General features: G+C 34.6%; 1 protein-coding gene across 1 annotated transcript; it reads right to left on the bottom strand.

Annotated features, from left to right (window-relative positions):
- Nucleotides 1-716: 716 nt before the first annotated feature.
- LOC306856230 (syntaxin-binding protein 2-like) lies at nt 717-14,504 on the bottom strand. The gene is made up of 19 exons (XM_079395375.1): nt 14,395-14,504; nt 13,348-13,397; nt 13,182-13,263; nt 12,822-12,898; nt 12,649-12,724; nt 12,418-12,521; nt 11,719-11,873; nt 11,527-11,611; nt 7,805-7,935; nt 7,545-7,652; nt 7,412-7,469; nt 5,640-5,705; nt 5,471-5,551; nt 3,505-3,646; nt 3,317-3,423; nt 2,992-3,090; nt 2,826-2,911; nt 1,618-1,778; nt 717-1,530 (listed from the first exon to the last, which is right to left on the bottom strand). The coding sequence occupies exons 1-19, from the start codon at nt 14,429-14,431 to the stop codon at nt 1,463-1,465; spliced, it is 1,773 nt and encodes a 590-aa protein (XP_079251501.1). The 5' UTR covers nt 14,432-14,504; the 3' UTR covers nt 717-1,462.
- Between the last annotated feature and the right edge of the window lie 764 nt (nt 14,505-15,268).

Below are 15,268 nucleotides of genomic sequence, written 5' to 3' on the forward strand. Positions count from 1 at the left end.
AAATGTGGGCGTTTCCTCTTAAAATTAAAGAAAAAATCCTAGTAAAGAAAAAAGTAATTCAGAAAGCATCTTAACCCTTAATAGAGGTCTTAAGGTCAAACTTGTTAGGAGTATGGACGAGGACTTTTAAGGGGCTTAAGAGTTTCTTTAACAGCAGAGAAAATGGACGAAAATGAAGAGGGAGAAGAAATGTGTTGCACACAATGCATGACAGTGAGTTAATAAGACACTACACATTAGTTCGTGCAGGGATCATGTTTGTGACTGATCTTATTAAAGACTTATTAAAGATCTTATTACCTGTGATCAAAGCTGAATTTTCAGCATCATTACTGCAGTCTTCAGTGTCACATGATCCTTCAGAAATCATTCTAATTTGCTGCTCAAGAAACATTATCATCAATGTTGAAAACAATTGTGCTAATTAATATTTTTGTAGAAACTGTGATCCCTTTTTTCAGGATCAGAAAGTTCAACATTTATTTTATTTTTTTGACAGCATTTGAAATAGAATATTATAATCGTCTTTGTAACATTATAAATGTCATACTGTCGCTGTTAATCAATTTAATGCATCCTTGCGGAGTAAAAAAAAAAATAAATAAATACTGACCTGTTTTTTAACGATGGTCTACCTATATCAATCTATCATAAACAGAATATATAATATAATTATATATATACAAATATAAATAATCAAGCATCTCTTTCTGGAGTTAGGTATAATCAAAATTTATTTAGAATCATTAACATAGACAACAAAAATACCCAGTGAACCACATCCACCTATATGTGATAATGTAACAGTAAAAGAAGAAAGTGCACAAGTTCAGAGCAAGAATAACAAAAAATATATACTGAGATGAAATATCTGATGCCTCCACCAACACAGCGGCAGAACCCTGTGGACAAAACCCTGACTGGAGATCAAAAATAGGCAATTGTACCATAAGCATGCTTATCTTGCTTTATAGTGTAACAAAAAAAAAAAATTGTTTGTTTCTACATTGTGCAACTTTACAGTAGCAGTATGATTCAACAAGAAATCCAGTGTGATCATTTGTTCCAGTCTCTAGGTCTAAAGAGGTCTTCAAATCACATCAGAACTTGACAGGACTGATATTTAAATGATGCAAGGCCAGATTTAATCCACTTATCTGCACAATTATAAGCTTTTGGCAACAAGTTCTCAAATAATTTCACATACATTGTCATACATATATATATAATTTTTCTTTTAAATTAAACATCGGACTTCAACAGCTTTAATATATATATACACACACATACATATACCACCAGTTTAACTTGGCTAATTAAAATGACTACTTTAAAAGACAGCAAATAATCAGGAAGCAAGATCTAAAATGTGCCTCTTTACTGATCATTTGTGAGAATCACTACTTCAGAGTATCAGGTCACACATGAGTTCAGAGGGATCAGTCTCTTCAGCGATGTACTGCTAAACGGGTGCAGGCAAATTCTTCAGGTCATTCAGAAAGTTGGTAGGAGTAAGAATGTGAGACGATCCTGCAGAAGAAAATGATTTTTGGTATTTTAAACAACACAGAAAACCCTAAATGCTGTGTATCGATAACAGAAGTCAACTCTTCTCACCGATCAGAACCTCCCATTTGCCCTCGGTGGCCCGGGTCACTTCATAAGCGCAGCGCATCTCTGAATGCGTCATGCCACCAATCACAAAGATGATGAGGCGCGGGCCGCTGCGGTACTCTGTGGCAGACTTGTTTTTGTGCCACTGTCCAAACCGTGCGCTGCTGCAATAGGATTCAACAGTAACGTTAAGACCACATGCAAAGTAGTGCGTCATTTGTTGCTTCGAAACCTCAACCGTTTAGTGCAAACCATGACCAAAAAAATCTATTTCGTCTACGGTTCATTCTTGTGTTCTGTGTGTATCCATGACTTACTACTAATATAATTTAAAAAGGTAATGAAATTAGCCACATTGTTTGAGTTTAATTAGTAATGCAAAAAAAACTATTTCATTGGAATATCAGTATATTTGCATGTCCCCAAAAATCTAATTCAACCTAAATATTGTTTTTGTGTAAATTAACAAATATCATGCTTTATAGATTTGTTTGGTCTTTGTTTTTCAGTTTCGTCACTGAATTTTAACAATGCATGTTTTAAAACCAAATTGTGTTGGACTTTCTTAATGAAGCAAATTATTTGTTTTCTGATGTTTAATTCCATGTACTATTATATATTTATATTTTATTTTTTTGGCTTTATTTATGCATTTATTTTTATATTTATCATTTCTTTCTCTGATGTTTACCGTTTCAACTCAGATTGTGTGTAGGGATTGTAAACTACTTAATTTTGTATATGGAGATCCTGGTACCATTGATGTGAAAACAAAATAAATAAAAGCCCAAAAATAAATAAATAATAATTAAATAGTGAGTGATACTACCAGTATTTTCTCAGTTATGTACTCATAGTTTTTAATGAATACAGCTGTACTTTTTTTAAAGTTCAGTTGTAAAAATGTATGAAATTATTTCAGGTATAAATCCTCTGAATGACCCATGTTGAGTTATATTTAATTATTTGGATATTAATCTAAGTTGATAATTCCAATGAATAATAAGCACTTGAATTTTCCACAATATTTTGTACAAATGTAAATAGCAAAATTATTAACTTATTTTTTTGGTTCAACATCGTCAGGTCAGGTGACGGTTTACTCTAAAATTCTAGAAACTGACAACACAAAAGCTGCATTATAATGTGTAATTAATCCATTCAAGCACTAACGTCTCTATTGTCAGTGTGTCTGTGAGCAGTGCTGGTACCTGACTGTAGTGGTTGTGGTGGTGATGGGGGCGGGCTCAGACAGGAACGGCCACTGCTTCCTGTCACACTTGTCATCGATGATATTCTGCAGAGCCAAAGGTATTTAACTGAGAATAATTACATTCTTACATGATTATACAACTATTACAGACAGAGTTTGCTGACCTCCATCACATCTTTAAGGGTGGGTGTCCACCGGGAGAGCTGATACGTGGATTCTGTGCGCTCCTTCCTGTCAGGCAGAGTCTTGCCAGCATTAGCGCCCTGAAAGACAAGACAAAGAATACGTTAGTAATTTGATAACGTATTGATCTTTAGGCCGACACAGGTGCATGGACAGTTATTTCCTATGAAGAAAATCAGTATAACCTCCTATGTTCATCAATAAGGAAAGACCGAAATAAGAAAAGGAAAGACATAAGGAAATAAAGAAAGACATCTGCAGTTAGCATATGGGCCTGTCCTCAGACATCCGAGCATCTCATCTTACCCCGATAATGATGGGGCAGCCCAGGTGCTGCAGGTTGGTGATAATGTTCTTGTCCGGCTGCACGTTTGCATGCTGGATGAGTTTTGTGAGGTTCTCTTCACCGATGCCTGTGTGTAAGGTTGAATCACTTCTGTTTAATTCATTAAGCAGTCTTAAATGAAGTCATGCATAAATGCAAGTGTTCATACCCTTCTTCTTATGGAAAATGTACAGCAGTATGATGCGGATTTTGTCGTAGGGTTCGATCTCGGTGTTGAGCAGAACAGGGACGATGCTCTTCATAGCGTCTTTGATCTGTTCCCCCTGAGCATCTGATCCCATGGCCAAGTCCTACAGAGGAAAGGTTTATTGACTATTTAAATTCATTATACCTCATTGTACACTGTTTTTTAAGGTCGTGAATGACCTTCTCGAGCAGAGATTCTAAAGTTCTAAAATTCATAATCTTACACTGATAGAGTGATCAGACTCTGAAGCAATGGAGGCTCCAGTCATATACAGATATGGAAACTCCTGTAAAAATGGTCTGACAAAGTCCAACACTGTGGTGTTCAAACTAAATGTGTGGGTTGGTATGATCTGGAATGTTTTTAAAAGAAATGTCTTATGTTGCATTTATTTGATTTAAAAAAAAATCTGTAAAAATGAGTGCTGTCAAACGATTAAATCGCATCCAAAATAAAAGTTTTTGGTTTGCATAATGTGTGTGTTCTGTGTATATTTATTATGTATATATAAATATGCACTCATACAGTATATATTTTGAAAATATTTACATGTATATATTTATATAATTAATTTTATATGTAAAGATATTTAATACAAATATAACATTTTTCTTAAATATTTACATGAATGAGTGCGTGTATGTATACATAATAAATATACACAGTACACACACTTATATTATGTAAACAAAAACTTATTTTCGATTAATGCGATTATACTGTTTGACAGCAGTAAAAATGAAACATTTCTTCTTATTATTAATGTTTAAAACAGTTATGCTGCTTAATATTTTTGTGGAAACTATCATATTTGATAAACAGAAATTTCTAAATATAAACAGCATTTTAACATTTTTAAACTTTTGTAATAATGCTAAAATCTTTACTGTCACATTTGACCGATTTAATACATCCTCGCTAAATAAAAGAATAAAAGTTTCTTTAAAAAAAAAGTTTTGAACGGTAGTTACAACTTGTTTCATTATTTCTAGAAATACCACAAACAGCATCCAAAGTGATTCAGGGATGAAAACAGTCCAATGAGAATCCAAAAATCCTGAAACTAAATCTCTATTCCAACATTTCTTTTGCCCCATTTGTTTGTTACAACAAAATAGTTTTTAAACGTCTTGGAATAAAAAAAATCGTACAACTTAATGAGACAAACTAAATAAAACTAAACTTAATGTTAACACAATTATTCAAAGGAAACAAGGAAGCAAGATTATACATGTAATATTTTACTTCCCTGTAAGACAGATCCAAAACATAAACATTAATAGTGTGACATTTTTAGTTTGTAATTTATAAAAAAAAAATATTATTTATTTTGTTAAACAAGCTGGAACTGCACAGCCATTACTCAGAGGCAGATGTTGAGGTAGATATGTACATAACAGTAACATAAAAATATTTCAAATTTAAGTCATTCGCATGGGAGTCTATCAAAATAGGAAGTAGTTGAGATTATCCATCAACAGACCCCAAAGTGCTACAAATATGACACGTAAAGAACTGCATCAGCTGCAGTCATGTCCAGTCGTTACAAGCTGGTCAATGCACTTAGTAAAAACCCTCCATCTGCTATACATAAAACAGGGTGTACAATAAGACATGGCTGTACAATGTCTAGCCATGTTACTGGTACTTTCAAAGATTATGCAACAGCTTCCTGTGCATTATTTTACTTCAACAGGTCAAAGTTCAGCACGCAAGCTGTTGCACACATTTACAGTACACTAAGAAGCTTAGACATAAGGAAAGATAGCTACGGACCCTCTAAACTCAACCCATAAACAGTATGTGTTTTAAAGATGTTCATCATATCACTAACATTAATTAAATTCATAAAATGAAATAATACTGCTTAATACAATGCTTCAGAAGTGATCAAATGTGGTCTGAATCTAAACCAGAAAGCACTGACCTGCTCCACCTCACAAAGCTTTTCTAATGAGCTCTTGAACCTCTTCATGCAGGCATCAGCCAGGTTCAGATGGGTGGAGTACTGTCAAGAAAACAAACAAACATTTTAAGACAGCTTGAGATTAATACTTACAAGGAAAAAGGAAGATGTGTTATGTGAGAAGTCGTACCAGGCTCAGTTCTTTCTGGTACTGTGGCATCTTCTTCAGCATCTGAGACAGATCTTTAATGTTGGCCTGAGGGATGTAGTAGTATGAATTAGGAACAAAACAGAATTGTTGTTTTTTTTAAGTAAATTTCTTTGTTGTTTTTCATCAAAATTGAATTAGAAGTGCTCATTAGAAGTGTTGATTGTTAAATATGTGCTTAAAGGGATAGTTGAAAGTTTTGATGAAAATTGTCATTATTTTCTCACCCCCATGTTGTTCCAAACCCATTTGAGTTTCTTTCTATGTTGAACATAAAATATGATATTTTGAAGAAGCTGGTAATCAAACAGTTGATGGTCTCCATTGACTTCCATTTTTTTTTCCCTACTATGGAAGTCAATGGAGACCAACAACTGTTTAGTTCTTCAAAATTCATCAAAATATCTTCTTTTGTGTTCAACTTTTTGTGTTCATTAGCTTTCCTGTAGCTCAAATAGTAGAGCATGGTCATGGGTTCGATTCCCAGGGAAAATGTAAAAACTGTAACTTGAATGTAAGTCGCTTTGGATAAAAGCGTCTGCTAAATGCATACATGTAAAATGTCAACATAAGAAAGAAACTTATACAGGTTTGGAACGACACGAGAGTGAGTAAATGATGACAAAATTTTAATTTCTGAGTGAACTACTCCTTTAACTGAATGTGCACTTGTAGTGCACTTCAAATGAACTTACAGACATTATTATATAAATAAAATAAAATGCCACTCAAGTACACATTTTGTAATAAGGTCAAACTTTAAAATTCACTTTAAAGTACATTTTAATTCATTATACATTTATTATTATGCATAAAGATGTACTTGCGTCCAGCTGAAGTTCAAGTGCAGCTAATTGCATTTAATCTTAATTTAAACTACAAACTAAACTAATCTAAACTACTTTTTCATTTCATTGCAATTAACCAACCCAATCTCACAGGAAAACAATTATTTTACAATGTGGCGATTTCATCTAAAATCGTACAATGCGAATCGTAAAAAAAACGTAAGAAAAATAACAAGCATAGAGGTCCACCCCTAACCCCAGCCATAAACATATCCTTCACTGGGACATGAGCAGACCCTACAAAAACGTATGAATGAAATCATACAAATTTGTATGAATATGCCAAAATGTAAAATACTAACAAACTGCCAAGAGACTGTATTAACATACAACTATGTGTCTGAAAATATTACATTCAATAAACAACTTATTACTATTTACACTCTCTTAAATTTCAAAATGTTTAAATGAACATTAGTTAATATATAATGAGTAGTGCTGTCAAGCATCCAAAATCAAAGTTTTTGTTTTCATAATGTGTTCTGTGTGTATTTATTATGTATATATAAATACACACACATACAGTAAATATTTACATCTATTTATAATCATATAATTTATATTATATATAAATATAAACTATTTTTTTTCTGAAATTATATAATAAATAAATATACAGTACACATACATATTTTATGTAAACAAAAACTTATTTTGGATGCGATTAATCACGATAATAATGATGAGCAATCATGAGCTACTGAACCACAGTATATTTATAAAGTAACATTAACCTATACTAATAAATGCTCTAGAAATGTTGTAATGCATTAATTAATGTTAACCAATGAACCTATTATGTGAAGTGTTGCCTTGTTGAATTCTTTTAAACCATAATAAATAACATCGACACATCTGATGATGTGTAGTGTGAAGTCATCAGTAGTGGTCAGAGAATGTGTGTACCTTGTCTGTGTTCATCCTCTTACTCTCACAGAAGGTGCGTAGCAGTTCCGTCACCTTCCTGAAACAAAGCAGAAGATATCAGCACAGACGGCCAGCAGAGAGGCGTGAAACGTGAAGGCTGAGCTGCTCTTACTTGGTGACGTCTGCTATGTGCATGTGCCGCAGCTGCACCCACAGCTCATCGTCCTCGTCCAGCAACACTTCCTTCTCTCGGGCCTCTCCGATCCCTGTCGTCTGATACCTGCCAACAATAAGCAACAATTCATAGAGTAACAGTAATGATTTCATACACCACTGCTCAGATTAACTGGTCACAACCAGTGTAAAATGGACCCTTCTGTTTGATTACGATAGGAACTAAAGACATCTCTGGAAAAGCAGACAAGCACACACTTGTAAATATCTTGTTCGATGTCTAGCAGATCGTAGGCCATAGCCTGAAAGGTCAGCTCATGCAGGATTGGAGAGATGGGATCACATCCACGGTCCACTATAAGCAGCTGGGAGCGAGCTTTATCCGTGCCCTGCCCAGGAAGATAAATTGCAATTATAGTTAATATAGTTTATCAGTGTGTTAGACGGGTTTAAGTATCAGACGTAATCAGACATCTGCTTAATAAACTTGTCTGTCACTTTTACTAGTAGAGCCAATCTCCTCCACAAATATTTTTATTTTTTTCTCTTTTTAATGTGCAATACTGTTTAACAGTTTGGGGTTGGTGAGATTCTTTTAAACATTTTTGTAAGAGGTCTCTCATGCTCATTAAGGATACAATTATATGTTGAAAATCACAGGAAAAACAGTAATATTGTGCAATATTATTACACTTTAAAATAAGTGTTTTCTATTTGAATATATTTCAAGTGTAATTTATTCCTGTGATGCAAAGCTGAATTTTCAGCATCATTACTCGTCTCCAGTGTCACATGATCCTTTATTCTAATATGCAGATTTGCTGCTCAAAAAACATTTGCATTATTATCTGTTGCAAACAGTTATACATGACCCTGGACCACAAAACCAGTCATAGTGTCAATTTTTTCGAAATTGATATTTATACATCATCTGAAACCTGAATAAATATATAAGCTTTCCATTGATGTATGGTTTGTTAGGATAGGACAATATTTGGCCGAGATACAAATATTTGAAAATTTTGAATTTGAGGGTGCAAAATGCAAAACAAATCTAAATATGCCTTTAAAGTTGTCCAAGTTCTTAGCAATGCATATTACTAATCAAAAATTAAGTTTTGATATATTTACCGTAGGAAATTTACAAAATATCTTCATGGAACATGATCTTTACTTATTGTCCTAATGATTTTTGGCATAAAAGAAAAATCAATCATTTTGACCCATACAATGTAATTTTAGCTATTGCTATAAATATACCCCAGCGACTTAAGACTGGTTTTGTGGTCCAGAGTCACATATGTGTGCGTGTGTGTGTGTGTTTTCTAGAAACTTCTCTGTTGAATTGAAAGTTCAAAAGAGCAGCCTTTACTTGAGGTAAAATCTTCTGTAACATTATACAGGTGCGTCTCAAAAAATTTGAATATCGTGAAAAAGTTAATTTTTTTATTGTAACTTATTTCAAAAAGTGAAACTTTCATATATTCTAGATTCACTATGTAAAATAAAACATTTCAAAAGTTTTATTTTGTTTTAATTTTGATGATTAGAGCTTACAGCTCATGAAAGTCAAAAATCAGTATCTCAAAATATTTGAGTTTTTATTTACATTTGAGTTTCATTAAACGACCATCCCTACAGTATAAATTCAGGGTATCTCTTGCTCTTTGAAACCACAATAACGGGGAAGACTGCTGACTTGGCAATGGTCCAGAAGATAATCATTGACACCCTCCACAAAGAGGGTAAGTGACAGAACGTTATTACTGAAAGGGGTGGCTGTTCACAGAGTGCTGTATCGAAGCATATTAAATGCCAAGTTGACTGGAAGGACTAAATTGGGTAGGAAGAGGTGCACAAACAACAGGGATGACCGTAAGCTTGAGAATACTGTCAAGCAAAGCCGATTCAAACACTTGGGAGAGCTTCACAAGGAGTGGACTGAAGCTGGAGTCAGTGCATCAAGAGTCACCACGCTCAGACGTCTTCAGGAAAAGGGCTACCAAACCACTTCTGAACCAGAGACGACGTCGGAAGCGTCTTACCTGGCTTACGGAGAAAAAGAACTGGACTGTTGCTCAGTGGTCCAAAGTCCTCTTTTCAGATAAAAGTAAATTTTGCATTTCATTTGGAAATCAAGGTCTGGAGTCTGGAGGAAGACTGGAGAGGCACAGAATCCAAGCTGCTTGAAGTCCAGTGTGAGGTTTCCGAAGTCAGTGATGATTTGGGGATGCCGTGACGTCTGCTGGTGTTGGTCCATTGTGTTTGATCAAGTCCAAAGTCAATGCAGCTGTCTACCAGGAGATTTTGGAGCGCTTTATGCTTCCATCTGCTGACAAGCTTTATGGAGATGCTGATTTCCTTTTCCAGCAGGACTTTAGCACCTGCCCACACTGCCAAAACCACTTCCAAGTGCTTTGCTGACCATGATATTACTGTGCTTGATTGGCCAGCCAACATGCCTGACCTGAACCCCATATGGAATCTATGGGATATTTTCAAGAGAAAGATGAGAAACAGTCGATCCAACAATCCAGACGAGCTGAAGGCTCAATAATGACTAAGCAGAGCCTCAAGCTGATCGCTTCCATGCCACACCTCACTGATGCTGGAATTTGTGCTAAAGGAGCCCCGACCAAGTATTGAGTGCATAAATTAACACACTTTAAAGAACTTGAACTTTTCTGTTTGGAAAATCCTTTTTTTGATTGATCTTAGGAAATATTCTAATATTTTGATACTGGATTTTTGACTTTCATGAGCTGTAAGCTCTAATCATCAAAATTAAAACAAAAAAAAAACTTTTGAAATGTTTTACTTTTTGAAATAAATTACAATAAAAAAAATGACCTTTTTCACGATATTAAATTTTTTTGAGATGCACCTGTAAATGTCTTTACTGTGACTTCTGATCACTTTAATGCATTATTGCTGAATAAAAGCATCAATTTATTTTAAAGAAAGCAAAAAGAAATCTTAGTGACCCCCAAACCTTTAAATGGTAATGAACAGTCAGGGTCCAAAATTAACTCACCAGCCATGAAACATAAGTTGCATTTCATTCAAATATACACTTTTGTGTTTTGTTATTCCTAAAACAAAATTAAAAATGTAGTTGTTTTTTTCCGGCATATTTTTTGCAAGCAGCATAGATCACAAAATTGTCTATAGATATTGTCACTAAATTCATTATTCAGTGTCTTTATGAAATGTCACCAATGAGAAGAAATACCCATTGTGTGTTGTTGTTGTTGTTTTGTTTTTGTTTTTTTGTGGTTTAATGACAGGTGTCACCAGCTTTTTATGACCAAACTGTTTGCATAATAACTATATAACGTTACAATTCTTTAAAAAGTCCTACTGTCCAATGACATTTTTTATACTCAAACAAACTGGAACTTTTTTGGTTAATGCAATGTCTGGTGTCAGCCCGGGGAGGAGGGCTTCCCCAGATGAGTCTTGCTTCCTCCATTTGTTCCTTCCTCATCTACTTAAATATCCTTGGGACATCTTTTTCACTTCTGGTCACCTTAGGCTTGTCCACTGAGGGGTTTTAAGGGACTATTTTTATTTACCATTTATCTACTTTTCTATTGCTATTTATTTTACTAAAGCTGACTGGAGCAAATTCAAGAATATTCAGAAATTTCAGCAAATAAAAGGAAGGCTCCGAGGGAAAACAGATGAGAGGTTAGAAGTCAAAAAAAAAAGTAGGCACGGCAAAATAACAAAAACAACATTTGCATTGACACCCACCTGAAGCTCAGGAAAATTTCAGCTGACAGACGAGCAGAGGAAAAAAACAGAGAGAAGAGAAAATAGTCCAGAAAACAGAGTAAGAAATGATACAGCAGTTAAGAAGTGTCACTTTAAATTGAAGAAACTGAAGAAAGTTTGTAGTATATGTGTGACAAGATGGAGGATGTTTATAAAAAAAACTATGAAACTATTAGTGCATCATATATATCCCAAAGTCTCACCTCTCCCATACTGGGATTGTCTGCTTTATGTGCATTCAGACGATCCATCACCATCTCAGCCAGGGTGAAATTCTCCTTTGGGCCCCTTAGAAAAACATAGTTGGTTTACACTTCAAACAAATCATATTACACCAGGAAACTACAAGTACTGGCAAGTGCACGTGAGAACTGAGAGTGAAGGAGCATCAGTACTGGCGGTAGCGGATGGCCGGGTATTCCTTCAGTGTGTCACAGAGTGTGGCGATCTGCTCGGCCATGGCCTCCATCATCCTGGTCCTGTCATCTAGATTAGTCTGAGTTGGGCTGTAGAAAAGATGGAAGGAACTGGGGTTGTCCAGAGTAAACACCTGCAACAAAAACCAAGTGTGTTAGAAACTCATGCAAAACTCACCACCATACCACATGCAGGCGTTTGAGGTCAGTAAGAGTTTTTTTAAAGAAATGAATACTTTTATTGCAGGAATGCATTAAATTGATAACAAATAACAGTAAAGACATGTTTTTATATAATGTTAAGTATTTCTATTCAGATTTATATTCAAAGAATCCTAAATAAAAAAGGTATCATGATTTCCACAAAAAAAAAAAAAAAGTGTTTTCAAAATTGATAAGACATGTTTCTTGAGCAGCAAATGAGCATATTAGAATGATTTCTGAAGGATCATGTGACACTGAAGACTGGAGTAATGATGCTGAAAATTCAGCTTTGCTTTACAGGAATTAATTTATATTTCAAAATATATTACAATAGGAAATTGTTATTTTATATTATCATAATATTAAACAATTTTACCGTATTTTTGACCAAATGCAGGTTCCCCTGAAAAAAACTTACCGACCCCAAACCTTTGAATGGTAGTTATTGTATGTGCTTGCAATGCTACTACGCACCTGCGACTCATATGGTATGAAAGCCACATTGACTTCCTTCAGGGTTTTGATGACCTTGGCAACCCTTGACCTCCCAAGCTCAGCAAAAAGCCCATCAGGACAAGCTGAATGCAGGATGAACAGAGATACAATTACCACATAAATCCAGATCATGCACATTAGGCAACCATGATGGCCTGTCTTAAAAATAAAACATCAAAGCAAACAGTAAAATCAATCTGTCTGCCTTACTGTCTGTAAAGAAGATGTGTGCTGCTTTGTATGTGAAGGTTGCGTCTTTGAAATCACCAGTTAGAGACTGAATTGACTGGAAAAACAAACATATATTTTAAGAGAATTTTTAACAACACTGGGCATTATATTAACACTTCAACTATAATATATGTGTTGTAAAGATCACTCACTTTTGGCACAGGGGAGATGAGGTAAATGGCCTCCAGACTAGGGATCGGCTCCCTCCGCTTGTTAATGTCCTCCACAACTGTGAAGGAAACAGGACAGCTCACATCTTGTTTTCTTAATTCAAGATTTTTCTTAGCGGTTAATGGGCCAGCCAATGAAGGGTAACACTCACACATTTGGCAATAAAAATCTATTTAGCACAGTGGAAAATTTGCAAACGCTAGCAGCCTAGTTTTAAAAAAACACTTTTCACACTTCAGTATCTGACACTGGCATCTTTATAATAAAAAGCGTTTCACAGTGAAACCTTACTGAATCACACACTGCACCTGTGAAAAAAAAAAAAAGAGAAATACACTCACTTGTAATGCCCTCTGCCATGATGTCAGACATTTTACAGCAAGAGGACAGAATGCGCATACTCATGTGATCCACGATGAGCACCTAAATACACACAACAACGACACATCGAATTATGTGGAATCAGAATGAAAAGAATAAAACTTCACTCTGCTGTACCGATATTACCTTCCATTCTCCATCTTTCTTCACACTCTTGATGACACCGCTGAGGATTTCTACACAGAAATCAGATCAACAAATGTACTTAGAGAACGTCAACATCAGCTATAGTGTTTAATACAGTAAAAATTAAAAAAACAGTTTGTTTATGGCATTTACAATGATGTTGAGCTTTATGGTGATGAGCCTTAGTTTTTTAAAGCAGGTTAAATGTCTTTCTGGGGTATTTGCTTCAGAATGAGGACTACCAGAAATAATAAATAAATGGCTGATAGATAGATAGATTATTGATTAGTAATATACATTGCTAAGGACTTCATGTGGACAACTTTAAAGGTGATTTTCTGAATATTTAAAAAAAAATTTGCTCCCTCAGATGCCAGATTTTTAAATAGTTATATCTCAGCCAAATATTGTCCTATCCTAACAAACCATGCATCAATGGAAAGCCTATTTATTTAGCTTTCAGAAAAAAATGGACCCTTAAGACTGGTTTCGTGGTCCAGGGTCAGATGTTGTCATATTGGGCAAGAAGAAAGAGTAGAATTTTTTGGCAAATAGCCGCTTATGATAAATGGGAACAAAATATAAGCCTGGTGAAATGTAATAATAATTCATACTGTAATAATATTAATAGTGTGAAGGGTGTCGTGCACGATCTAAACAGTTTAAAAAAAGTGACATTTCCTGTGTTTTTATTGTGTCCGGCGTGAGGTTTATCACAAGACCACAGATAACACACCATATATTAAACAATACGGTCTGCTGTCCCTTCCGTTACACAAACGGCTTTCCTGAGGAGCAAATGTGTTTAGTAAAGTCGTTAAACACAGTTGAAGCTGTAATAAACAGAAGTTAAAGTTTGTGCACAAACTTCAGCAGCTTCACACGGAAGTTTGGTCCAGTGTGTCGTGTCGAGCACTCACTGTACACCTGCTGCTATGATTATACATCGTGACAGGCCTATATATATATATATATATCATTACGTAAGCGCTGAAACATTTGCTACATGTACAGCGTGCGTTTAAAAGACTTTTAAATTAAACTTACTCTCGTTTAAGATCGCTTTTAGTCCACTCGGGGCCATCTTGACACTTCCTTGTTGACAGTCCTGTGAAGACAGAAATGACTCGAGCTCTTCCACACCCTGATGGACAACAACACCCGGAAGATAAAACACAAAATAAAAGCCTTCGACGTCAAAACATCACGCAGGCTTCTTGTTACCATGGAAATATTTTATAGAAATTGTTTATAGAAACTAAGGTTATGGAAACACGAACTGAAACCAGACTCCCTCATGTTACTATAGTGGTTATTTATTTAAATCTACATTATTTCCAATGAAATGCAATCATTTCTACAGTTAGCGCAGTGAAGCGTAGCGGCAGTGTTAGGTGTTAAGCTTTTATTTTATTTATTATTTTTTTTAAGTGCAAAGATATTTTCTCTACAAAGTTATTATTATTCATGCAAGAAATTGAATTAACTTTTTTGAACTGGTGAAATTTGTAAAAACCCACTCCATTCTTCCAACATGCACTTTGAGCTTAACTGACAAATCAAAAAAATATTTCAATACTTAAAATAACTCATAGATGAATTTTCATCTGTTGCTGTAATACATCTATGCAAAAAATAAAAGTGTTAAGTTAAAACTTTCCCTGTTGAATGATTGAGTGAATGAAAGTATCTCCGTTTTCTTTAAATTAGTCCTGTCAATAGCTAAATTATAACTTATCACACATTTTTCTGTAATTACCCAGCAAACACAAAACGTTTTTACAACTTTTCACAACGTTGTATTCTGGTTGCAATTAGGTAATGTTGTAGTACAACGTTTTAAAAACGTTTTAAAAACGTTTTTAAATACTTTAAAATAATGTAACCAAAATAAAACGTTTTAAAAACGTTGTAAAAATAC

This window comes from Barbus barbus (genome assembly GCF_936440315.1).
Source record: "Barbus barbus genome assembly, chromosome: 3".
Classification (NCBI taxonomy): Eukaryota; Metazoa; Chordata; class Actinopteri; order Cypriniformes; family Cyprinidae; genus Barbus; species Barbus barbus.

Bases quoted from the DNA above. Each gene is read 5' to 3' on its own strand.
- LOC306856230 (XM_079395375.1), bottom strand. From the start codon at position 14,431: ATGGCCCCGAGTGGACTAAAAGCGATCTTAAACGAGA. The intron at 12,522-12,648 runs GTAAGGCAGACA...TCCTGCATTCAG, and splicing joins ACACATCTTCTTTACAGACA to CTTGTCCTGATGGGCTTTTT. The intron at 3,424-3,504 runs GTATGAACACTT...CCTTACACACAG, and splicing joins CATTTTCCATAAGAAGAAGG to GCATCGGTGAAGAGAACCTC.